This window comes from Panicum virgatum, chromosome 3N (genome assembly GCF_016808335.1).
Source record: "Panicum virgatum strain AP13 chromosome 3N, P.virgatum_v5, whole genome shotgun sequence".
NCBI classification, from domain to species: domain Eukaryota; kingdom Viridiplantae; phylum Streptophyta; class Magnoliopsida; order Poales; family Poaceae; genus Panicum; species Panicum virgatum.
Genome location: NC_053147.1, coordinates 10881300 through 10906812, shown reverse-complemented (window position 1 = coordinate 10906812; position 25513 = coordinate 10881300). Strand labels below are relative to the sequence as shown.

General features: G+C 49.9%; 1 protein-coding gene and 1 long non-coding RNA gene across 3 annotated transcripts; one reads left to right on the top strand and one right to left on the bottom strand.

The window, feature by feature from the left end:
• Window positions 1–993: 993 nt before the first annotated feature.
• LOC120667308 lies at window positions 994–9669 on the top strand. The gene is made up of 6 exons (XR_005672141.1): window positions 994–1083; window positions 1155–1247; window positions 1358–1474; window positions 1577–1609; window positions 1688–1738; window positions 9286–9669. It is a non-coding gene; the product is annotated as an uncharacterized LOC120667308 (long non-coding RNA).
• Window positions 9670–10712: 1043 nt separating this feature from the next.
• On the bottom strand, window positions 10713–14839 carry LOC120667306 (acyl-coenzyme A oxidase 4, peroxisomal-like). 2 transcript variants are annotated; one of them, XR_005672140.1, is made up of 13 exons: window positions 14674–14833; window positions 14459–14560; window positions 13462–13568; window positions 13195–13272; window positions 12981–13104; window positions 12817–12890; window positions 12628–12687; window positions 12403–12512; window positions 12131–12261; window positions 11936–12012; window positions 11676–11847; window positions 11471–11563; window positions 10713–11275 (listed from the first exon to the last, which is right to left on the bottom strand). XR_005672140.1 is itself a non-coding variant. In XM_039947409.1 (13 exons), exons 1-13 carry the CDS (start codon window positions 14687–14689, stop codon window positions 11147–11149), a joined length of 1302 nt encoding a protein of 433 aa, XP_039803343.1. In that variant the 5' UTR covers window positions 14690–14839; the 3' UTR covers window positions 10768–11146. The 2 variants fall into 2 exon arrangements, 1 of the variants encoding a protein (XP_039803343.1); XM_039947409.1 differs by having other exon boundaries at window positions 10768–11275; window positions 12102–12261; window positions 14674–14839.
• Window positions 14840–25513: the final 10674 nt, after the last annotated feature.

The window sequence follows — 25513 nt, the reverse complement described above, 5'->3', positions numbered from 1 at the left end:
AAAGTGTTAAAAGCTTGAGCATATTGTGTCACAGTATTATTGCCCTGTTTCAGAGCCAAGAACTCATTGAGCTTCCTGCGAATCACCCCTGCAGGGATATGATGTGCCCTGAAAGCTTCCTTGAACTCATCCCAAGAAAATCGAGTGCCAGCAGGGAACATAGCTACGTGATTATCCCACCACGTACGTGCAGGACCTCTGAGTTGTTGAGCTGCAAATGATGCCCTGTCATTGTCATTATACTGGTATAGAGTGAATTTGGACTCAATGGTCCGGAGCCAACTGTCAGCTTCCAGTGGCTCATCCGCCTTATGGAAAAGCGGTGGCTGAGTACCCAAGAACTCCTGATACCCAGGGACAGGCGGCTGGTGATGATTATGATTTCCATGCCGCGGTGCAGCACCTTGATGAACGAGCTGACGGAGCAGTTCCGTCTGTTCATCGCGCCCAGTCAACATGGCCGCGATTGCCTCAACCAAATTGGGAGGCGGTGGCAGCGCATTAGCACCATTGGGCGCAGAGGAGTCATTATCGGTGTTCGGCATTCTGCAATTAATCATGAATTGATTAGTCCCAATACCTTGATTAAATTAAATAATCATGATAGCAACTAATATTCAATTCATGAAAAATGCTGAATTTAGAACACCGATTAAATAACTCAACAATTGTATCTCCACTTTTATGTCCCACAATTGGAACAAGAATAACTGGATCATACATGAGGGAGGTAAAACCATTTTTGCATCAACTAGTGAATACAAAATAGGCCCCAACTAAATCTCAATATCACCAATCTTCGCGGTATAGATTTGACAGTACCTCCCAAACTATACGTCCAAAAATTCATAACTTTTGCTAGTGAGTGGTTATCGGGCCATTACTGCGACATGCAGAACAGGAAGAAGTATGGGAGAGGGGAGGGAGAGACTGACACGTGGGGGCCACGTGTAAGAAAATTTGTTTATTTGAATTCAAATTTTAGGATTGTTACAAATATGCACCAGAGGATGTTACCAAGCAATCAAGATCGCTTCTCACTTTTCCATGATAACTGAGAATTTAGCTCGCCTTGCCTACTATGTAAGATCCCTTACATGCTCAATAATTTGATTTAGGTAATTTGTATCTAACAATTGCATGTTTTGATTCAGGAATGCAGAGATTGCATGTGCTTCGATATTTTTTGGTATAATGAGTTAGATGGTGTGTTTTTTGAAATATGGCAGCGGATCACAAAGCTGAAGGTTAGTCTGTACTGCAAGGCAATCTCCTGTGGAGCTAAGCAGATATGTAGTGATGATTGCTTGTTGATGATCACTACTAATACATGCCTTTTCGCTTGAACATTGAGCAGGAGAGTTTCAAGGAGGCTTTGAATGAAGTCTTTAAATCGGAGAAGTTTCCACTACGCCATCATGAAATGAAAGATGCGCTGGACAATGACTGCAACTGCTCTGAGATGGAAAAGGATGTCAGTGAAATTTCTGCCAAATAATTCTTTACAATGCAATATATATGCTCATTCGTGTTCGTATTTTATATGCTTATTTGCTTCACTTCATTCCCTTTTCAGTTTCGTATTTGCACAGTAGGCATTACTCCGGAAGTATATGCCTTTCGTATCTGACATTAACTGGACTGTATTGGAACATAGCTTTTACTTGATACCATGATATTTCTTTAGGTGACAGAGGATAAAGGTCGAGAGTTGATCGCATATGCTATAAGACACCAGGTACAGTACTCTGACCATTTTTACGGTGCCCTACCGGATTCAGGGGTTTTGCCGAGTGCCAGTTACACTCGGCAAAGGCCTGTTTGCACTCGGCGAAGCCTTTGCCGAGTGTAGACCACTCGGCAAAGCCCCTGACGGCAAAGGGGGCTTTGCCGAGTGCCAACTTTTGGGCACTCGATAAAGAGTTTGCCGAGTGCCTCGGCGCTCGGCAAAGCTACCACGTGGGGCAACAGTTAGCGGCTGCTTTGCCGAGTGCCTAACGGTAGACACTCGGCAAAGTTTAAAACTTTGCCGAGTGCCGGGTCCAAGCACTCGGCAAAGCCACCGGCAACGGCTGTCCCACGTGGCTTCTTTGCCGAGTTCTAGATCCCTGGCACTCGGCAAAGTCTTGACACGTTGCCGAGTGCCACTGTTTAGCACTCAGCAAAGTGTCAAGGCTTTGCCGAGTGCCAGGAGTTTAGCACTCGGCAAAGTCCTTTTTCTGCTGACCCTTTGAAGGCCACTTTGCCGAGTATTTTTCTCCTTTTTTCTCTGTTTTTCGATACAAATACAACAAAATTATATCTGAATGCAAGGACATTACAGGCAGTTATTATAACAAATATATAATTGACAATTACGAGAATAGCACCGATACAAATAACACTGTCGGTACCCTGTAGCAGGGATACCCACTCTTACTGCAGCAAGGCAGGACTCGCGTAGTCAGCCGTAACTACGCCATAAGGGGCGGAGCAGCCAGGCCCCACGGGTCAGGCTCTTACCTCACCGGGCCAACGGCCCCGGACCCGCTCCTCGCTCTGGGACAGGTCTGGTGACCCCACGTGTCCCTGAGGAGGGGAAGCTCCGAGCCAACAGCCGAGGGCCTGGACCCCCCCATAGGGGTCCGGGACCTCCTTGCGCCCGTCCGGACCTCCCACGCGCGCAGAACCAGCATACTGCCGCGGCGGGGTCCGGGGTGGCCACGTGTCCCGCGGGCGCGGACGCGAGTCTTCCGCTGGAAGACTCGCCCACCCACCGCATTCAATGCGGGTGGTTGAGGCGTGCTCTGCCGCCGCGGCACGCCGGGTAGCCTTTGTCAGGCCTCACTGTAGACCGCGTATTACCGAGGTACAAAGTGCAGCCGCCTGCGCCACAACCACGCAGAGCCCGTCTGCCGCATTAATTGAATACGACGGCACGTCACTTTTCCATCATACCGCCTACGCCGCAAACTACACGGCCCGTTCAGCTACACTGCAGGCAACGCCGCAAGCTACACCCTGGCGCCGTTCGACAAGACAGTGCATGGATATGCTGGACGGAGGAATCCCGTGGGCAGGCAAGGAAATCCAGGAATGAGATCTCCTTCGCCTGCAACGCCATAATGTATGAACAATATGTTATTTTATACTACTTCGATTGGGCCCACCTGTCGGGGACCCAACGGCCATGTACGCGCCTCCCTTGAGATATAAAAGGGAGGCGCTCGCTGCACGCACCAGACCTTTTCAAGCTCTCTCAGACTCTTTCAAGTCCTCTCGGATCTCGAGACGAAGGGAACACAAGCAATACAACACATAGTGGACGTAGGGTATTACGCTCCGGCGGCCCGAACCACTCTAAACCAGTTGTGTTCATCGTGTTCTTCCAGCGAGATCGAACTATTCCTAGCTAACCCCCGAGTACTCACCCTCTGGGTTTAGGCGGGTGCATTACGCCACCCGGCTGTGGGTTTCCACTCCACGACAAACACAAGTGATGATGTATATCACAAGTCCGATAGATAACACAAGTCCATCACATAGAATGAGTCCGATACACAGAATGAGTCCAATACATAAAATATGTCCATGATTAATGTCACAAGTCCACTAGTGTACTACAAATCACTCACGGTCAGGTGGTGTAGCGAAAATGGCATCTCATGCCATATTTCAATATAATGTTTTGGCGATTGATGACACACACAACACTTGGACTAATGTGATTGTTAAGATGACTATTCTCAGGCTTTTAGGTTCAAGTGATGACAAAGAGAAGGGAGGCGTTAAGAATCGAAGAGACTGTGAAGAAATTCAATACACCGGTTGAACCGACGTTAAGGAAAAGACACACGCCGGTGTAATTGTCCAGAAGCTGGAAACTGAAGATACACTCACCGGATTAACCGACGTTGAAGAAAATGCATACGTCGGTGCATTGCCAAACGAAGACCGATGAAAATACATACACCGGTTGAACCGACGATGCATCGGTCAATTGCATCGGTTCAGTTGTCCAGAGAGGTGGTTTTTGGAGGAACGTGAAGAAGTTACAATCACCGGTTAAACCGACGCTAATTTTACATACACCGGTTGATTGCATCGGTTAAACCGGCGATACACCGGTTAATTGCTAACGGCTAGTTTTTCACGTAGCAGTTTACATACACCGGTTAAACCGATGATGGCTTTTGGGGTACGTCGGATTAACCGGCGTTACGCAGTTTTCTGGCAGCTTTTCTCCAACGGCTATATTTGCTTGTGCTGCCTATATATACCCCCAAGGCCAGGTCATTTGAGAGGGCTGGAGTTCAAGGAAGTATACAAGAGCTAAAGATCATCTCCAACCACCATAGAGCTTCATTGTACATCATATAGGCTTAAGCACACTTGTGAGAGTGCTTAGTGCTTGTTTAGGCTTAGTTCTTGAGAGAACTAGCTTGAGAGAAAGTCTTGCTGCGGCAAGCAACTTGTGTACTCGTCGTGTGACCCTCCGACTTGGTGTGGAGTGGCAACGACACTTTGTGCGGGAAGGAGGCCCCTACTTGGTGTTAAAGCTCCAAGATAGTGAAGACGGTGCCGTGGTGACGCTTCGAGATAGACGGTGGCGGTGACCACGTCTTTGTGACTTGGCGTCACTTAGCCTTTGCTTGTCGAGAGCCTTGGAGGCGTGGCAAGACGGTGATCAAGCGAAGAGACTCGGCATCCCACTTGTTCTTTGTGAGCAAGTGGTCGTGGACGTAGGGAGGGACTTTGGTGTCCTAACCGAACCACGTTAAATCGTGTGTCTTGGTGTCTTCACGGGACTTTGCATATCCTCTCCCTTACCGCTTTACTTACCGCATTACGTTTCCGAATTGACTCTTTCTTGCTTACCTTTACTTTCCTAGTTAGTTTGATTAGGATTGGCTATAGGTTGCAAGTCTTTTGGGGTAAGTAGAGGGTAGCATAGATAAACCTTAGTCATAACTAGCATGTGTAGGACGTGTTAGGTTTATCTTATGCAATTAGATTGAGCCCTAGGATAGAAAAGCGATTAGCGACCCTATTCACCCCCTCCCCCTCTAGGGTCGGACACCCCGGTGATCCTTACAGGTGGGGGGGGCGTGTTTGCCACGGCGCTGCCGGCGAGTTCTGGTCCGGAGGAGGGTCGTTCGATGCATTCCACGACTGATTCTGCAAATAGAAACACATAAATTGAGTAAGAATAACAAAGATATAAATAGAAACACATGAACTGGTTCTGCATACTCACGGGAGTGCTAGAAGGTCCCTAAGGAAGGTAAGGCTGAGCTGGAAGGGCGATGAGAGGAGGCGGCGTTGCATAGTTCAACGACGCGCAAAGTCCTTGCATCCAGGTGACCATGCCCTGCATCATCGCCGACTGCTCCACCCTCAGCTTCCGCTCCATCTCCAATCAGCACCTCCTCTCCTCAGCCCACTTTTGCTCCATCTCGGTCTACAAGAATTTAACATCCATGTTACAATATGAAGCAAAGTTGCGTAAAAATCATAAAACGACAATTAAATCTGAACTAACCTGTCTCTGGTGCACGCTGGACATAGAAGTCTCAGGCCGTGGGCGTATGGGCGGGGTCGAGTCGGTGGTACGTGCCCTAAGCTGTGTGAGGCTGGGCGTACTCGGAGGGATGCACCATCTTATCAGGGTTGTATCGAACACCTTTTTTGTGCCATGTCATCTGTTTTGCGGTTTCCTCGGTCATATAATCTTTGGATCCTCTGAATGAACAGAAGGTAACGTACGATTTTCACAGGAATCGTGAGCTGCCTCTTAGGCTGACCGTCACCAGCATCCACCTCCAAGAACCTTGAGGCTTTGCATTTTGGATAGTAAGTTTCAGCCTCGTGCTCTTTTCTAAATAAGATGCACTCATTAGGACAAGAGTGTATCTGCTCATATGGCATCTTCAGTGCACTAAGAATTTTTGTCGCCTGATACATTGTCTTGGGCAGAATGTGATCCTCCGGAAGCATGCTCCCAAAAACGGTCAACATACTATCAAAGGCGTCTCGACTCAGGCCAAACTGGGACTTCAAGGCCATAAGGCGTCCAATGCTGTCCAGCTGAGAAACCTTTGTTTGGCCGTGAAGAGGTTTCTGTGCCGCCTCCAACATCTCGTAAAACGCCTTTTTGCTTGCCTCTGGCTCCTCCTGCGGTCCTTCACCGAAATGTGCCTCCTCATAGTCGTCTAACATGTCTCCAATCCCACCAGCAACATCACATTCATTGATGCGTTGCCTCATGTCCTCGTCCCTCATACGATGGGCTTCACTGTGAAAGATCCACCGGGTATAGTCTGGCGTAAATCCATAATTGACAATATGTTCGCCCATGACCTTCTTTGTCTTTCGTTTCTGGTTTCCACAACTCTTGCAGGGACACCACATGAAACTCGACCCTTCAGCTTGCGCCCATGCCCCTTCCGAGAACTCGTTAGTCTTCTCAATCCATTCATTGGTCATGCTAGCTCGAGTTACCCGGCCTGTATACATCCACTCATGGTCATCCATCTTCCAAGATATCAGCGACTACTATCAAATTTTGGCTTAGAGTCTAGTAGGTAAAGATAGGTCATAATCCCACCCGACTATGCGTAGATGCGGTCAGCTTCTATGATCCACTCCTGTCCGAGACATAATTTCGGCAGCACCTCCCTGCTGTTCTCCAGATACACGTCCCGAAAGGGAGATGTATCCCGAGAACAACTGGGAGGTGATGCCGAAACTCTGCCTCGGATCGGAGCGGACCATAGAAACTGACCCTATCTACGCATCATCGGGCTGTCCAAAGAAGCGTGGACAATTCGAAACAGATATGATTAAAGATATTCAAACATCTGCATATCTCCAGTCGTATCTCTTCCGAACGGGAGATGCCTAACTGGTTTACGCGATCTACGAACATGATTTACTAAATAAACTAAAAACGGCGAAAATATACTAAATCATACTTTAAAACTAGATAAATATTTAAATCAGACTCTAAATAAACTATCTAATTTTTAATTGAATTGTAGATTACATCTAACTAATAATATAAATAACAATTTAACTAAATTCAATCAGAATTAAAAACTAACTAAATATTTAAAAACTAACTAAACATATAAATAATATTTTAAATAAACTAATAAACTAAATACACAAATACACTAATTAAACTAAATAAATGAACAAAATACACTAATTATTTACCTTGTCGTGGGGGTGGGGGCGGCGGGGCGGAGCCGAGGCGGCGGTGGGGCGCCGCGGGGCCCGGGCGGCGGCGGCGCTGGCGGCGGCAGCGCGTGGCGCGCGTGGCCTCGGACTGCGGCGGTGTGGGGCACGGGGCGGCGAGCGCGACGGCGGCGGCCCCGGTGCGTGGGACGGCGGCGGGGGAGGCCCGGCCGGCGGCGGCGAGGGGCCCGGGGCGGCGAGCGGGACGGCGGCGGGGGAAGGCACGGCCCGGGCATGGAGCGGGACGGCGGCGGCCCGGGCGCGTGGGGCGGCGGCGGCGGGAGGCGAGGACGGCGGGAGGTGGTGGGCGCTGGTGCCAGCGGCGGCTGCACGGGCGGGTGTGGAGGAGAGTGAGAAGTGAGAGAATTTCGTGATGGGCACGGACGCTTAAGTGCCAGGACATCCCTCTTTGCTGAGTGCCCGATCCGGCACTCGACAAAGAAATTGAAAAAAATACGAATACAATCTTTGCTGAGTGCTTAAGATCCAGCACTTGGCAAAGCTATTAAAAAAAGGAAAAAAACCTTTGCCGAGTGCCCGCGACCCGGCACTCGGCAAAGTATATAAAAAACCAAAAAAAAAAGTTTGCCGAGTGCTTTCCCGTACAGCACTCGGCAAAGAAATTTTCCTGCAAAATCAAAGAACTCGCTTCAAAAAATGATATTAATGTACACCTTCAACAAAAAATCTACTATTTCATGCATTATTATTTGTATTTCAGATTAGAACAGTTGACTTTTCATTTTTCATTATTTCATGCAAAAAAACTATTATTCCATGTATTTCATAGTTAAATTTAATTTATATCAACAAAATTGTTTTGATCAAGTGTTTTACAAAATTTTAATGAATATCAATTAAAAAACTTGCCAACATAAGTCAATAATTTATGGATCATAATTTCATGAAGAAAAATCTATTATTTCATGCGTCTAAAGTTAAAATTCAAACTAAATACAATTATTCCAATGAGTGGCAAAAAAAAACAAATTCAAAAAAAATAACCCAAATTTCATGGGATACATACTTTTTTATTATTTGTCTAAACAAAAAATTTCAAATTTAAATTCATATGCGACTTTTATTTTGAGTATAAATCTATCCGATTATTCTTCATATCTCTGAAATTTCTTCGGAGATCCTCTGGTTTGTAAGCAGTGTACGTTATCACTTGTACGAAATGCTTTGAATTTTTTTTCACACTATCCCTGCATGAAGCCATGACATCTCAACATGTCCCATGATTTTGAGACTTTGTTTGCTATTTTTAGTTTTTTCCTGAACGTCCGTGCATAGTATTGCGGTCAAGTTTCGTGATAAACATGCTTCAACTATTTATTTCTTTCACTGATACAGCATCAGTTTTCATCCAGATACATGAATATAACTTTTTCTTTCAAAGATTTTGAAATTTCGAACCACTTATAATTTATACATAATTTCAAAGAATATTACCGCAAACAGAAATAAATATCAGAATATAGTAAAATAATTAATAAAAGTATCATATGCTTCCAGGGATTAACTTTTCAAATTTGAGTTGATAATAAAAAAGTTGAATGAAAATAAAAATAAAAATAGAAATTATTTGCCGAGTGCTATGTGGATGGCACTCGGCGAAACTGGCTTTGCCGAGTGCCGCCTACAGGCACTCGGCGAAATTTAGTCTTTTCCGAGTGCCGGCCTTGCAGCACTCGGCAAAAGCTAACGGCTGTCAGCCACCCTGACGGCCGTCGCACGGCGGACGCGCGTGCTGGGCACGTGAGCCGTCTTTGCCGAGTGCCGAGTGCTCGCCCGCTGGCACTCGGCAAAGGCGAGCTATGCCGAGTGCCTTTCTTTGCCGACGGCCGGCACTCGGTAACGTTTTGGCATGCCGTGTGCCACATCTTTGCCGAGTGCCTTTTGTCTGGCACTCGGCAAAGTGAATCTTTGCCGAGTGCCCGTGGTCTGGCACTCGGCAAAACTGGAGACACTCGGCATTTGTGCGTTTTCCGGTAGTGGTGGTAAGAACTGGTCTACTTTTTGTCACTGTACTGTAGCGAAAGTGATTTTATTTTTTTATTTCAGAGGAGAAGACCAAAGTTCTATGCGCACTATATATGTTGAAAAGAAGATAGGAGTCGCCAAAGCTATTGGAGTGATTCCCACCGTAGTAACTTCGGATTCCTAGTTACTTAATTAGTCCATAATTAGTGAAGTATTTATCTGAATCTGTTCTGGTGGATAACGAGACAAGATTTGCAGCCTGACAACTGTTTTATAATACTATTTATTGCAGGATTGGGTAAGCAGATAGGTTTTGCTTGAATTGTACTAGATCCGTAGGATGGTTCTTCAACAATTGGCGTTTGTATTATGCTGCTGCTTGTCTGGCAGCAAATATTTATCACCTTGCTATTTTTTCTGTCGCAAGCGGCAAAAATGGATTAACCAATTTTAAATTGCATGATAGTGTTCATCTTTACGTCTCAGCGTAGCAAACTGCCATTGGGTGCTTGAGCATGAGTGACAGGCGCATGACTGGAGTGCGTGGAAAAAAATACAGAAACATGAGCGACGACAAGAGATAGTTTTTCGCTAGGGATTCTTCCAAATTTTTTCTGACGTCCAAAGAAGAAATAGAGTGAATCCAACGCCGGTAGCTGTTGTCTTTCTTTCTTCGTGCACTGGAGTTGTCCAATTTTCTGTTCCAGGCTTTGTTTATGTATATCCAAGTTTGTTATAGGCCGTGTTTAGATCCCCTTTCCGAAAAAATTTGGAAAAGAATTTTGGTAATTTAGAGTACTAAATGAAGTCTAATTACAAAATTGTTTGCACAGATGAGTTGTAATTAATGAATCTAATTAATTTATGATTAATCCATAATTAGTGAAGGGTTACTAGAGCATAACTGTTGCAAATCATGAATTAAGTAGGCTCATTAGATTCGTCTCGCGATTTACAACTCATCCGTGTAAAAAGTTTTATAAATAGATTTTATTTAGTACTTTATGTATATGTCCAAACATTCAATGTGACGTTTTTGGGTGTAAAAATTTTAGATCTAAACAGACCCATAGTTGAGCTTCTCACATGATGCGTCGTATCAAAAAAGGAGACGACTAATGAGTTCAATCGTGCACGCCAGTGATCCTACAGATTTCTACAGATTTTGGTCTGGTAATGAAGTTTGGAGTCTACGCATTGGACAGCTCGTTGAGCTTTTGCTGCTCATCATCACTTCACCAGAACGCGTCACAGGAATGTCGTTGCCTCCTTACTCAACAGAACAGTTACTAGTTCTTTCGGGAAAAAAAAAACAGACTCCTTATTCTGCAGAACTGATACTAGTTATTTTATGCAAAAACATGACTCAAGTTCAAAGTAAAGAGGAAATGGATTAAGGGCACCACAAAGAACTGATTTGTAACTCACAGCTTTATTGTTACCAATCAGTAGGAGTGGAAAGATGAACAGATATGAGTTGTGAAGAAACATGCATAAACACAAGTTGATTGAGTTATCACCACTTACATTATTTCTAGCTCCGTCTCCGAGCGATCCCCACAGTTTTACCTTAATCCTTTTGTTTTATCTGATTATAAGCATATAGCTACATCTTTTTGTCTTATAATACAGTACTAGAACCACTAGGATGAAGATTCTTAAAAACAAATGTGTGTTACATCAGGAACTCAATCCATAATGATATATTTTCTACCAGCCATATATATGTAGCAGTGGCATCTATGTAGGAACAGATGGCATTATTTCGAGCTAGGAAAATTTGCAAGACGAAATTAAAATGACCACGGGCACCATCAGAAAAACTGACAGTGCAATTAATATAATCTTCCGTGGCTCCTTTTCCCAGTCATGAGACTTTATACAAGGTGGGCATCTATTGTGTTCACGGTGGCTTCCTCTGTAAGAGAAAACATGGAGAATTTCACAAGCGTGATTTTGTTAACACAGCAGGTTTGAAGCTAGCGATCCCGGTGATCTCTCTGCCCGTCACCAGGCTGTTAATGTCATACGTGCCCTCGTATGAAAAAATCGGCTCCAAATCACAGAATGCCTGCAGAGACAAGGGACTGTTATGGGCAACTTATTTCTTCATGGAAGGTCGAAACTCGAATCACATGGTTTACAAGGTGCAATGAGTCTATCATAAATAAGCAGGTAGTAGAAAATCTATAAATTTTCTAATTATTTTTTCATGTTTGGAGAATATCAGAAGAATAAATCTCAACAAATGTTCAGCCCTTCTTACCTTGGCAACCAGAAAATCAGCCAAAATGCCATTGCCGCCCAATAGCTCTCGGCCAAGAGAAACTACCTCCCTTGCCTTCCTGGACGTCCATGCCTGCATCAATGTTATCAATTCTCAGTAGATTGTACAAGATACAAATAATGATGCAATCTTCGTGGGAGCCAAGATGAGGAAACAATTGCTAGCAATATTGCAGATTACTAACCTTGCCTAAACTAGCATGGCCTGGTGTCATTTTGCCTGACTCGTACAGCTTGCATAGTCGCCAGCCAATGAGAAGCATGGCCTGAATGTTGCCAAGCATACGTACAAGCTTCTCTTGGTTGAGCTGAAAAGCTGCCAGTGGGGCTCCAAATTGTTTCCTTTCTTTCAAATACCTGTCCGGTAAAAGAATGTGATTTAGTAGAAATCTTAAACATATTAGGCTGGACAAACTACAAATAGATTTAGTAAAATGACTCCCACCGATGGCACATGTCAAAAACTCCCATTGATATGCCTATCGGTTGCCAGGCTACCATAATGCGAGACATAGCGAGAACCTGTTTCAGAAATTAGAACTTTAACCAAATAAAATTCCGATTGTCCGACAAAGCACAGAGTATGGGAGGTTGTAAAAGTGTATAAGTACCTTGTTTATATCCTGAAATGAATTAATACCTGTTAATCTGTCTTGCTCAGGGACAAATACATTATTAAGAATTATGTCTCCATTTTGAACCATTCTGAGTCCAATTTTGTTTTCAATTTTTGTGGCTTTTAGACCCGGAGCTCCTTTCTTTACAATAAATCTAGAATAGTGTATCACAATCATTGTCAGCGAGCAATATATTCCTTGCATTGATCAGCAATAGCTAAAGCGTCATATTGAGATGAACAGGAACAATATTAACAGTACCAGCAACATAAGGCTAGAAAAAAAAGATGATTACCCGTTTAGTTGGTTTGTATCTGCATTTCTAGCTAAAATGATGAGCACATCTGCGAAAGTGCTGTTACCTATCCAACGCTTTTGGCCATCCAAATGCCAACCATCAGGTACCTTCCAAAAAAAAAACCCCAACATGGTTAGTGTCAAAAGGCCACATCTCTATCATCAATAGAAATATCCAAATTTATCTTCAGGAAAAAAAATCATGCTTCCAAATAAAATATACCTTGGTTGCTGCCGTCCTTAAGGAGCTGGCATCACTTCCATAATCTGGCTCTGTCAATGCCTGTAGAAAGGAGATAGTTCTCTCAGGAAGGTGAAATATCAAATAGCATCCACAATACTGAAGCGATGAGTGGTGGTGCTGACAGTACAAGAGCAAATGATTAAAAATAAATTGGACAATGTAACTCACCCAACAACCAACAGTCTTGAACTGGGAAAGTGATGGCAAGTATTTCTGCTTTTGAGCCTCGGATCCACAAAGGGCTACACTTAAAAAAGAAAGAAAAAAAACTGTAACACTGAGCTTTATTGTACAAAGTTGTTTTCTTAGCCAAGATCGAATGCTAGATTTACCAATCGTGGACATAGCCAAAGAGGAGTGTACTAAAATAAATGTGGAGCAGCTCGCATCGACACGTGCAACTTCTGCTATGCAAATGGCACTAGCTGTAAGTGACAGTCCTGGGCACCCATACCCCTGTACAATTGAATGGAAAAACATCAATAAAATGTGCATGTGGATGAGGCCTGACATTCGAAAGCAGAGCACGAATTGTTTGGTTTGTACCTTTGTTGTACCACCAGCTAAGCCAAGAGTTGCAAGGTTGGGAATGGCATGAAATGGGAATTCTGCCTTCTCCCAGTACTGCAGAGGAAAATGACACCATGTAAGCTTAATAGCCCATGACGATAGGCAGTATCGCAGACTTACAATGCATCAGCAAGTCAGTCCAAGGGAGATTAAAATGTCATGGTAGAGAAGAAGTATGGTATCTACTAGGCTGCTACAAGATTCAGCACACAAGACATGTTTCACTAAGAAGCGAAAACGTACTTCAGTCATAATGGGCGCAATTTCCTTTTCCATAATGCCTCGGACCTTCTTCCTGAGTGCCTTCTCTTCATCAGTCAGCAAATCATCAAACTGGTAGTAGTCCGACACTGCAATCATAAATAGGTGAGCTCAAAAGTTGATAAAAAAAATGCCCCAAGTCGTAATTCACCTGCTGCAAGCTCTGATACAGTAATCCAAGCTTGTAATACTACGCCCTGCTAACTAACCAAACTGCCACCAGCATTTAGTTAAGTAGGACTAGGTGGGATAGAGCTTGAAAAACAAAACTCTAGTTCTTTCTGACAACAACGGAGCATAACAAAACAGGTCCACATCACATGTGGTTAAATGCAAGCTGTACTAGTGAGCCGCCCAATTATTATCGAATCAGAAGTACTTGTCACAAAGAAAAGAAGAGCAAGGAAAGTCAACTGTTATGATCGAAAGTTATCCATCCATACGATGGCCCATCAGTTGATTTTAATGCACAACAAAGACTACTTTTATTTCCTATGTGACCATGCCAACCATATCCTTCTAAGCATTTAGCCTTTGTGAGTTAGCTCTGAATCGAACCAAACTCCACTAATCCTGACCATGGATAAGAGGGAAAAATCAAACGCATTTGAAGTAAATCAAAATTCCAAATCAGGGTTGCAGCCTCCGGATGCCCAACAACCCCTCGTATTCTCCACCTAACAGCTCTTGTAAGCTAGTGCACACGAGACCGCTGCCAATTTGCACCCAATCAAGCAACACGAGACTCGAGATATTACTGCAAAGTATGAACAGAACAGTCAACCCTCCACTCTAAAAAAGCGATGAGCAAGGCATTGCTCCCAATCTCTTCAACGCGGAAGCAAGGAGCATTTGCAGCCCGAACAGCCGCAATCGACTCCATCGAGCTACTCCGACCTCTCGAATTCGAACCAAAAATAGCAAAACTAGTGGCACGACAGAAACAGCAGGAGGCGGAGGCGGAGAGGGGACATCTCACCGGCGGGCGGGAAGAGCGACGCCGGCGTGGCCTGAGGGAACGCGAGCGCCACGTCCAGCGCCGGAAGCCCGACCTTGCCGCCGGCCCCGGCGCCATCGTTACCTGCATCAGCAGCAGCGGAAGGAACAGGTCAGCCACGGCGAGATGAACACAACCCGCCACCGGATTCCCCCAGCCGGATCCCGCCGTCGGGGGGAGCTCGGTCCGGCACCCACCTCCCAAGCTGCCCATCACCGCGCTCGAGGCCCCCGCGAACTTCCCCCTCGCGGATCCGGCGAGCTCCCCGATCAAGACGGAGCAGTAGGTGGAGGAAGAGTAAGAGGGAAGACGAGAAGAGCGGCACGACACGATACGAAACGCGACGATGTTTGGGCTTTTGTTTGGTTAGCTTGTTTTTCTAGCGCGCACGTTTTTTAAAAAAATGAATTTTGTATGTATGAAATATTAAATAAAATTTATTTGTAAAATATTTTTAGGGATGGATGTAACTTTTCGCGACGAATCTAATGACGGTAATTAATCGATGATTGGCTGCAGTGATGTTGCAGTAACTATTTTCAAATCACGCGGTCAAAGATTTTATTAAAATCTTCGAGGTTTCTAGCACGGGTATTCTAAAGTTAATTTTGTAAACTAATTTTATTTGACGCCGTAACTAGCAATCAAAGTGTTACTATTTTCTAAAATGTACTAAACCAAGCAAGGCCTCGGAGGGTCAGAGACCCGGAGGCAGAGCCTTTTGACGTGCGGGAACGTCCCGGGACCCACCTGTCATAGATAGAGGACTGAGCGGGGCGGTGGCGTCGCTGGTGGTGGTGGATAGGGATGGGCATGGGCTCCCACGCCCCTATCATCAGGCGGGCCCCGCCCTGCAGCCGACGATGACGTGGGCGACCGAATGCGCGGGCCCACGTGGCGGTGGGAGCGGCACCTCGAGCTGGCTGCGATACCGCCGCCGCGTTGCGTCTCCGTGGCATGTCCGCCGGCCGGCTACTGGAAGCGCAGGCGTGCGGTGCCTGCCCGTTGACACCAATGATCGAAGAACAAGATTAGCGTCTGGGATAAGGTACCTCATTTCCTGCACACAGATAAGGTTAGTGCAATGATTGCAGAATCACGGTATCTAAATTAAATTCTAGTTCATTTTACCATTTTTGAGACGTGATGAACTGATGATCACAAGTACTGGGAAGAACAGCTTCAAAGGATCTCAGAAGGTGCATCAACAAGTAACAAATGAAGTGATCTCCTGTGAACCACTATGTGAGCTGTATCTGTATGTATATCTAGACTTAAAACGTCGAGTTTATCGACATGAAGCAATGTCATTATGGCTAGAAGTTTTATTGTAATCTTTTGATCTTCTTTGTTTCTCTTTTTTTTTCACGAACGTTTGCTGTAACTCTACTTCTATTCTTTTTGACTTTCTAATGTATATTCAGTAGGGGCTCCCCTCTCATGTTTCATAAAAACCGTCGAGTTCCCACAGAACTTGAACACGAAAGACTCATTCTCTTCCAAGTTGTGTGCAGTTTTTGACAAGTAAGTTATATACACAGAAAAAGGCACCCCCAACCAGTCGCTGTGTTCGCTTGGCTTGTCACCCAACCAGCTAGCAGTACTATTCTCTCATACTAAATCAGCACCAGCCACTAGCTACCAGCCAGTCAGCAGTATTGTTCTCTCGTAACAAATCAGCACCAGCCATCTGCCCCAGCCAAGCGAACACAGCGAATGAAGAAGTATCTCATCCATCTCCCTGGAAACCCCGATATCAGACAGGTAAGGTAACTGTCGCTGCCGGAAATGGACGACTACAAAACTACTCGATTGCTCGTTTATTGTGTGCTTGATCGGATATGGTCTAGCACGCAAAGACTCGAGGATTTAGACTAGTTCGGGCCTGAAATGCCCTACGTCCAGTATGGGGGTGGTGTTCTCGCTCTATTGCTCTCGAGCCCGGGTGCTCAAAGTTCAGAGGGAAGCTTACAAGCTGGTCAAGCAGTGTCGAACCCGTGGGAGTCCAACCCTTTCCTACGTGGGGGGCTTTCCCTTTTATAGTCCAAGGTGGGGGCCCCCGTTTACATTTATCTAGCGCTGTGTCTTGGCACCGTCGGGGTGCGATTCGTTCTTGTCAGTCGTCGGGGCCCACTCGGTCGGTCGGGAGTGTGCATGCTTGATCCTGGCGATATTCTGGGCAAGGGATGATCCCGGCGATCCTCTTGGGCGACGCGTTCCCCCGGTATTATCCCATCTTGGCTCAGTCGGGATGGCACGACCGCTTGGTTGGTCACTCGGGGGGTCTCCTCCGGTCTTGTCCGCCAGAGTCTATGTTCCTTGTCTGCGGGGCTATCCCACGCCTCCCTGCGTAGCTCTTGTCAGCCGGACGGCACTCCTGGTGAGGGGTGTCTTACCGAGGTCTGGCCGGGGGCGTCCGGTCACACTCGCTGGCGTAATGAGATGGTGTGCAGAGGCAACCATCATTACGGTGAGGGGAGGCAGCGTCTGTGGACGCCCCCTCCCGTTGTGTCGTAGGGCCCGCGTGAGTGGCGCTGTCCCCTTGTCAGGGGTCCTGCTGGCTAACCTCTTGCCGCAAGATATGGAGAGCCGGCGTCTTGGGGCCTGCACGGGGCCTATCTTGGCCGGCACGCCTGTCAGGAGGCACGGCGTTCTTGGAGCGCACGTCCTGGGTCATCGGCATGGCTCTGACCCGGGGCGTTAGGTCGGGGGGGCTGCCGCGTGTCCCGGGAGGCCGGGCACCCGGACTCGTTGCCTTAGAAGCGAAGGCAGCTTCCTGCGTCGGTTAGTGGGTCGTCGCGTTTCATGGCCCGGCGAGCCTGCTGTGCTCCCGATCGTACGAGTCTGGCCCGCTAGGGATCCCGGGTTTATACCCCCGTCAGAGGCCCCCGAGCGGCTCCGCGATTTTTTTAATGATCGTGGAGCCTCTAGACTTGGCTTTGACGACTCCTGACCAGGGCATCCCATCCAACTGCCCGCGCCCTCAGCTTTCGGCGTGCGCTAGTGATGGAGTGACGGGGTCGGGCCCGTCTTGATGGTCGACTGGGGCGCTGGCGCTGTAGAATCTCGAGGCCGGTTGCAGTGTCTTATCGCTGTACTGCGGGCGCCTTGTTTTCCCCCGCTCGGGGCCGCCTCCCATTGGCAGGTCGTGCGGCGATCGTGCCCTGAGTGGCGCGGCGGTTGCCTGGCGTCGTCCCGTCGGTATTCAAGTGGGGGTTCGGTTAGGTGAGGGCCCTTGGTGTGCCCCGTTTTGGCTGACCCGCTGAGCGCTGGGGCCGTTTGTGCCCGTGTTTGCCTATAAATAGAGGTATTGTGGATTCATGGTTCCACACAAGAAAGCGGATCATGGAAATCCCTTTGGTAGTTCTCTTCCTCATACCCCACACCCGTCCTCCAGATGTGAGTGAGCACGGCTTATGTCTCTGGTGCTAGAAGAATAATTGCGAACAGTGGGGGGTCCTCCTCAGACACGCACCTGCTATCGCGCTCCTTCTGTGAGTCGCGTGCTGGCGCTGAGGAACCGGGGTGCCATGGGGCGAGATTAGGCGAGCCTGACCACTAGTCCCCTTTCCTAGGGGCGTGGTAAGCGACCATATCTCCCTTGTGGCTCCCTTGGTATTCCTCGGCGCTGGCGCGGCCGGGGGCATGGTGCTGCAAGCAGAAGGTAGCGCTCTCGGAGCGTCTTACCTTGCGTCCGCTTCGGAGTCTTCCCATGCCGTGGCCTCTCATGCTCCCCACCGCTGAGGGCCTTCTGGTGGAACAGGCCCCGGGAGACAGAGGCGGTGAAAACTCCAGAGGACACCCCGCGGGCTCTCTTGAGCATGTCCTCTGCCCCTCGCCCGGGGTGATCGTTGCCTTTGTCTTCTGCAGCTGAGGGGCGAGGCCATAGCTGGAGAAGGCGTTCTTGAGGCGCCTTCCCACCTTTTTTCTTTTGGTTTCCCGCGTGAGGGATGTAGTGGATTTGATCCATTGTACTTGCTGTTTCCTTGAGTCGAGGACAGCTAGCCCTTGTTTGTTGTAATGGCCCTTGGCAGATTGTTTTGACGAAAACGTTCTGGAAGTAAATTTGCTCCGTGCGATCAGACTTGGCATCGTTGTCCATGTTTTAGCGGTCGGCAAATGCGCACCGCCTCGGTGGAGGGTCGTTCTTGCCGTGGGTGACAGGGTCAAAGGTAACCATTGCCCTTGCTGTCGTTCTGCTTACTGTCCTCGGGCTCTGCCGACCCGAGGGGTCGGTCGGGAATGGTCGGGCTTTGACTGTGCATAACGAGTGATTGGCTCACAGGGCCCGGCCTGCCCTCCGCACGGCGGGGGTGTGTTCGATGTCGTGCCGCTCCGGACTCCTTGCTGGTGGGTGGGGCCCACTAGGCCGAACCCTCTGACCTTTTAATACGCGGAGCGGAGGGGTTTTACCTTCTTCCTTGCCTGGCCTCGCCCCCTTTCCTCCGCCGCCTTTAGCGTTCACTCCCTTTCCGCTTTTGCTCACTGTCGTCCTCGCCTCGGCCTCTCTTCCCTAAATTCCGTCGGAGTCCCGTTGCGGCGATGTCGTTGTGGAGGCCGTCTTCCCTGACCGAGACCCAACTCGAGAGGTTGGCCGCGGAGGGGGCGATTCCCCCAAGGAATGTGGCTCACTGGAGGGCATCGCCACCTGGGGAGGTCAGTCCTCATCCACGCCCCGACGAGGTGGACACCTTCCGCATCTTTTATGCGCGGGGTCTCAGTCATCCCGCCCACCCCTTCCTGCTGGGTTTGCTGGAGGAGTGGAGAATCGGGTTGCATCACCTCAACCCCACCGAGATGTTGCACATTACGGGCTTCGTGACGGTGTGCGAGGCGTTCCTCGGGATAGATCCACATGTGGATCTATTCCGGGAGATGTTCGTTGGTCGTCCAGTTACGCTTAGGCATGATGCTGGGGCTTCGCGTTCGGAGGCGGCGATTGCGCCCGTGGGTGGCTTCGGCTTGCAGCGGAAACCTAGGAAGGCCTCATATCCCCGGTACACCCCCGTGGATAACAACCGGGGGTGGCATGACGAGTGGTTCTACATCCGGAACCCCTCCAGCAGAGAGGAGGCGTCCCCTGTGTTCACCAGGAATGCCCCGGAGAAGCGGGAGAGTTGGACTTGGGGGGCTTCCTGGAGGCAGAAGAATTGTGTGGAGATGATCGAGGAGGTGCTGAAGGCGTTGGTGGCCCGCGGTCTTGATGGCGCCCGTGTCTTCGCCACCATCTTCCTTCGCAAAGTGCTTGTTCTTTCTGTGTTGCGAGGGAAGATGTGGGATTACAAGCACGACGAGCCGCGAGAGGAGCTACAGGATCCCGGCAGTTCTGGGCTGTGGAGGTGGCTTGATAGTATGATCGCGGGGGAGGGCCGCCGACCCAATGGTGGTCCGTCTCCTTTCTGGTCGGGGTCGCCCCCCAACCTGGTAAGTATCCGTCTTGCCTTCTATTTCCTGTTCCCTCCTACTGTATCTCTTTTCTTGCCTGTTTCATCATAGTTCGTGACTGCAGGGCCTTGGCAAGCCCAAGTCTCTCCACCATCACGGCAAAGGGCCGAAAGGGGCCGCTCGCCAGGCCGAGCAGTAGAGGAGGGCTGCGGAGAGGAAGAGGAAGAGAGCGCTCCGTGCCCGGGATCACGAGAGTCGTGAAAAGGTGGTGGCCAAGCTTTTCCGCGAGGGGATGGATGCTGCGGAGGCTCAGGACCTGGTGGACGCCCGGCCTCTGAATTATCCGGAGTCTGGATCCGACAGGGAGGAGGAGGAAGAGGAGCTGGAGTCGTTTGGGGGTGAGGACTCTGGTCTGGACACGTCCCTATGCAGGATGAGTGGACCCGGGGCCCCCAAGCACGCCCGCGACGCGGCGGAGCCTGAGTCGGCGAAACGACTCAAGGGCGAGAGTTCGGACGCACCGAGGGCCATCGGCGATGTCTCTCGGGATGACGAATGCGCCCTTTTTCCAGGTCGCGGAGGGGCTGACGGGCTGCCGCCGCCTGTGGTAATGGCTGCCGTGGCGAGTTCGCCCCCTACACCACCGGCCGAGACCGTCCTGACGAAGATTACGGCAAAATCGCAAGTGCCGCTCTCGTTCTTGTGTTTCGGCGAGGCAGCCCTTTAGTGATGTGCTTTCTTGTTTGGGCGATGCAGGGTCCCGACCGGTTTCCAGTCGATGGCTGAGCCGGTGGAGTGGATTGAGCATCCTTTGCTGGCGACTCTACTCTCCAGGTGTCGGGGAGGGCGCGTGCCTTTGGGGATGTCTTCGTCGCAGATAGTGACGGTGGCGATGCCAGGTCCCATCCTTCCGCCGGTCGGCGTGGCGACGGTGTTCGTGCCACATTCGGTGGGCGACGCGGGTGTTCCTGCTGAGAACTCTCCCCTGTCGCGCCACTGTGTTGGAGGGATCACCGTCGGTGGAGGGCACGCTGGTTCCCTACCGCCTACCGGAAGGGCCACTAGAGTGGCCGTCTTGCGACGAGGGCGGCGATGCGCGGTTCGTGCTGAACGACTCTCGGGAGGACAAGGTCTGGCGGCACATGGGTCGGTAGGGTCTCGAGGCTCAGGAAGTGCTTGCTTCCGCTAAAAGCCGTATTGCCCTGGTGTTGAAGGAGGTAGAGCGAGCTGAAAAGCTTGTTACTTCTGGCCTACATCCTGCTGTTGGGGTAAGGTCTTTTCGTCGGGTCTGTTCTTTTCTGCCCACAAGTGTCTTCTTGTGACCCCCTTTCGTTTTCCAGGTGTTGGAGAATATCTCAAAGAGGAAGTCTTCTTTCTTGCGGGAGGAATATGGTCGCGAGATGGCGGGTGAGGCGGCGCGCCGGGACCTCACGAAGCGGCTGGCTTCGTGGAGGCCGCGCGTTCCTCAGATACTCAAGAGTATCGCCAGAACCTCGCGGCCGTGAAGGCTCGGTTGGAGGAAGAGCGGGCCCGTCGCGTCCGCGCGGAGGCCAACTTGGCGAAGCAGGAGACGGGCGTCAGGTGATGGAAAAGTCGCTGGATGGTGATTTCCCTCGCGACGCAGTTCTTCTGATTGTGTTTGTAGTATGGTCTCATGGTGTAGTGATGTTTTCTTTCAGAAATGACTACTCGGCACCAAGACCTGCGCCGTGAGTTCGACCGACTGCGGTCATCGGCCCAAGAGGTTTGCTCCTGCATCCATAGCTCCCCACCTTCGAGTCCTCTGCAAGATGAACTTCGGCGGGTTCCCAAGGAATTGGCTGCGTTGACGGCCATAGCGGCTTACCACGGGGCTTCGACCGCGTTGAGCGTCATGGTACTGCGGCATCCGGAGTTAGATCTGGCGGGTCTTGAGGATGATCTCTCCGCCGGGAAGCCGTACGAAGACGTCCTTGTGGTGGCCAGGAGGCTGGAGCCCATCGCCGAAAAGGTGGCGCGGGGTCTGACCTTTGCAGTGGTGAGGGGAGTCCGGCGTGCGGAGCGGGAACTGGATGTCAGCGGCGGGAGTGCTGGGGCCATGGCGGACGCATCGTCGACCGGCGGGTCTGCCGTTCCTTCCTCGAGTGCGGATCCATTGTTGCAAAAATAAACGACGCATTAGTTTTCGTCTTATGTAAGATTGCTAGTGAGGAAAAAACATACTGCGCTTTGTGGTCAAAGTATTCTTCTATATATTTTTTTTGAAAAGGTTCTGCTGTTTGCTTTTCTGCTTACTCGTGAACATTTTTGGTCCTCTCCATTCCTTTCTTTTGGAACTGCGTGCTGATCGTGGGTTGCGATGTATAGCCGGGAGCTGGCCCAGAGGCATCATTCGCTGGTTGCCGTAGATTGTTACACGGATGCAATCAATTGGATAGTTCGGAAAAGACGTTTGAGTAGAATGAAAAGCACGCGAATCAGCAGAAGGAGTTGTGTGTTGTTGTGATAGGATGAACTGGTGTGCGCGTACTGCACAATCCATCCCAGTGAGGCCCCCGAGCGCCTTGGCCTGAGAGTGCTCAAGGCAAGGGGCTGTAGAGGCGGGAAACAACGAAAAGTAGGATGGTTGAAGACCATGGTCTGGCCCCCGAGCGCTCCAAGCCCGATGTGTATGGGTCGGGGTGCTAGAAACCAGATAGTTCGTGTGTGCTATAAACATGTAAGGAATGCAGGTGTCCGGCCCCCGAGTGATTCCGGGCCGGGAGTGGCCGGGTTGGGTCGCCGAGTGAGTGCATTGTATTGTGCGGGGAGACAAAATCGACAGGTGTCGGGCCCCCGAGTGCTCCGAGCCGGAAGTGGCCGGGTCGGGGCACTTGGACTGAGCCACTAGTGCTTCTTACAGGAAGAAACACCTTAACTATTCTATATTCCAAGAGTTGGTCATAATGTTACCGTCGGAGTCTTTTAGCTTGTAGGTGCCTGGTCATATCACCTCTGCGATGCTGTAAGATCGTTCCCATGGCGGTGAGAGCTTGTGCTTGTCCTTCGTCGTCATGACCCGTCGCAGAACCAAATCTCCGACCTGCAGCGTCCTCTCCCGTATGCGCCTCTCCTGGTACCTGCGTAAAGTTTGCTGGTAGCGGGCCGATCGGTGTAGCGTAGCTAGGCTTGCTTCCTCCAAGACTTCTGTGGCGTCTCTCTGGGCTTCTGCTACCGTTGTCGGGTCAAAGGCTTTGACTCTTGGCTCACCTTAGTCCAGATCGGAAAGCAAGACAGCCTCGGAGCCGTATGTTAGGAAGGAGGGTGTTAGTCCTGTGGACAGGTTAGGTGTGATTCGCAAGCTCCAGAGCACTGCCGGCAGCTCTTCCACCCAACGACCTGTGAACTTTTTGAGCATGTCAAAAATGCGCGGTTTGGGCCCTTGGAGGATTAGGCCGTTAGCTCTTTCTACTTGCCCGTTTGTGTGCGGGTGTCCAACCGATATCCAGTCAATCCGGATCCCGTATCCTTCCACGAATTCTTGGAAGTAGTGACCTATGAAGTTGGTCCCGTTGTCGGTGATGATGGAGTTGGGCACGCCGAATCTGTACACGATGTCCAGGAAGAACTTGACGGCTTCCTTGGAGTCGATCGTGGTTATCGGTTTTGCCTTTTTTCATTTGGTGAACTTGTCAATTGCAACAAGTAGGTGGGTGAACCCTCCTGGTGCATTCTTGAGTGGCCCGACCATGTCTAGACCCCATACGGCGAATGGCCATGTTATGGGAATGGTCTGAAGCGCTTGGGCCGGCAGGTGGGTTTGTTTGGCGTAGAACTGGCAGCCTTTGCATGCACAGATGATGGCTTCCGCATTGCGTAGGGCTGTTGGCCAATAAAATCCTTGTCGGAAGGCCTTTCCGACCAAGGAGCGTGGTGTAGCGTGGTGTCCGCAGATTCCGGCGTGTATCTTGAGAAGGAGCTCCTTGCCCTGGGCAATGGGGATGCATTTCATGAGAATGCCAGTGTCTGAGGGGCTGCGTTTGTAGAGCTCACCGTCGATTACTGCGAAGGTTTTGGCTCGTCGGGCTATCTGGCAGGCTGTGTTGCGATCCCCAGGGAGGGCTTCGTGGAGGAGGTAAGCCAATAGATCGGGTCTCCAATCTGTGTTGTCTGCCTGGCTTGGGTCGGATTGTTCCGTAGCGAGGCAGGTTGGGCCCCTGGGTACCTGGTCGGGGGCTAGGTCGGAGGGAGTGTGCTCTATTTTTTGCGCATGCTCTGCTTCCTCTGTTTTTGCTCTGTCTGCGGCCGGCTGCTTCTATCGCGCCGACGGCGCATTCAGGTCGTTGACAAAAATGCCGCTGGGCGCCGGCTTGCGCTCGACGGCCATTTTTGCGAGAGCATCCGCGTCGGGGTTTTGCTTCCGTGGAATGTGGTGGAGCTCCAGACCCCGGAATCTGCCTTCTAGCTTGCGGACTTCTTGGCAGTATGCGTCCATGAGGGGGCTCTCGCAGTTGGAGTTCTTCATGACCTGGTCGACTATGAGCATGGAATCACCGTAGACGTACAGGCGGGTTGCTCCGATGTCGATGGCTATGCAGAGGCTGCTGATGAGTGCTTCATATTCTGCAATGTTGTTGGATGCAGGAAAGTGGAGGCGAACTGTGTACTAGAATTTGCCTCCTTCTGGGGAGACCAGGACGACCCCGGCCCCTGCGCCGGGTCCCATGACCGACCCGTCGAAGTAGAGGGTCCAGTACTCGTGAGAGATTTTTGGGGTCGGAGCTTGGACTTCCGTCCACTCGGCGATGAAATCGGCCAGGGCCTGGGACTTTATCGCCGTGCATGGCACGAACTTGACGTCGTAGCCCATCAGCTCGACTGCCCATTTGGAGATCCGTCCCATGGCGTCGCGGTTGCGAACAACTTCTCCGAGTGGGAATGAGGTGATGACTGACACCTCGTGCTCGGTGAAGTAGTGTTGCAGCTTCTTGGCCGCCATGATGATGGCGTAGAGAAGTTTTTGTGTCTGCGGGTACCGCGACTTGGTGTCAGTCAGCACTTCGCTGACGAAGTAAACGGGTCGTTGGACCTTAAGGACATATCCCTATTCTTCCCTCTCGACCACCAGGGCGGCGCTGACCACATGGTTAGTGGCTGCTAAGTAGAGCAAAAGGGGTTCACAGGGGTCTGGTGCGATGAGCACTGGCGGAGAGGATAGGAGGGTCTTGAGGCGGTCGAGGGCCGCCTGTGCCTCCTCTGTCCAGACAAAGGTGTCGGATTTCTTGTGGAGTTTGTACAGCGGTAAGCCTCGCTCTCCCAGCCGGGCGATGAACCGGCTGAGCGCCGCCAGGCACCTGGTTAACCTCTGGACACCCTTAACACCGCGGATGGGCTCTATGTTAGTGATGGCTGCAATTTTGTCACGGTTGGCTTCGATGCCACGCTCGGACACCATGTACCCGAGAAGTTTGCCATTGGGCACACCGAATGTGCATTTCTCGGGATTCAACTTGATGTTGAATCTCTTTAGATTTGCGAACGTTGCGCTCAGGGTGGCGACCAGGTCGTCCGTGGGCGGTGTTTTGATGACGATGTCGTCAACCTAGACCATGATCGTCGCCCGAGGCGGGTCCGGCCGGTCGGGATCGATCGGTGGGTTGATCTGGTTGGAGAAGCAGGCTTGCATGCATCGCT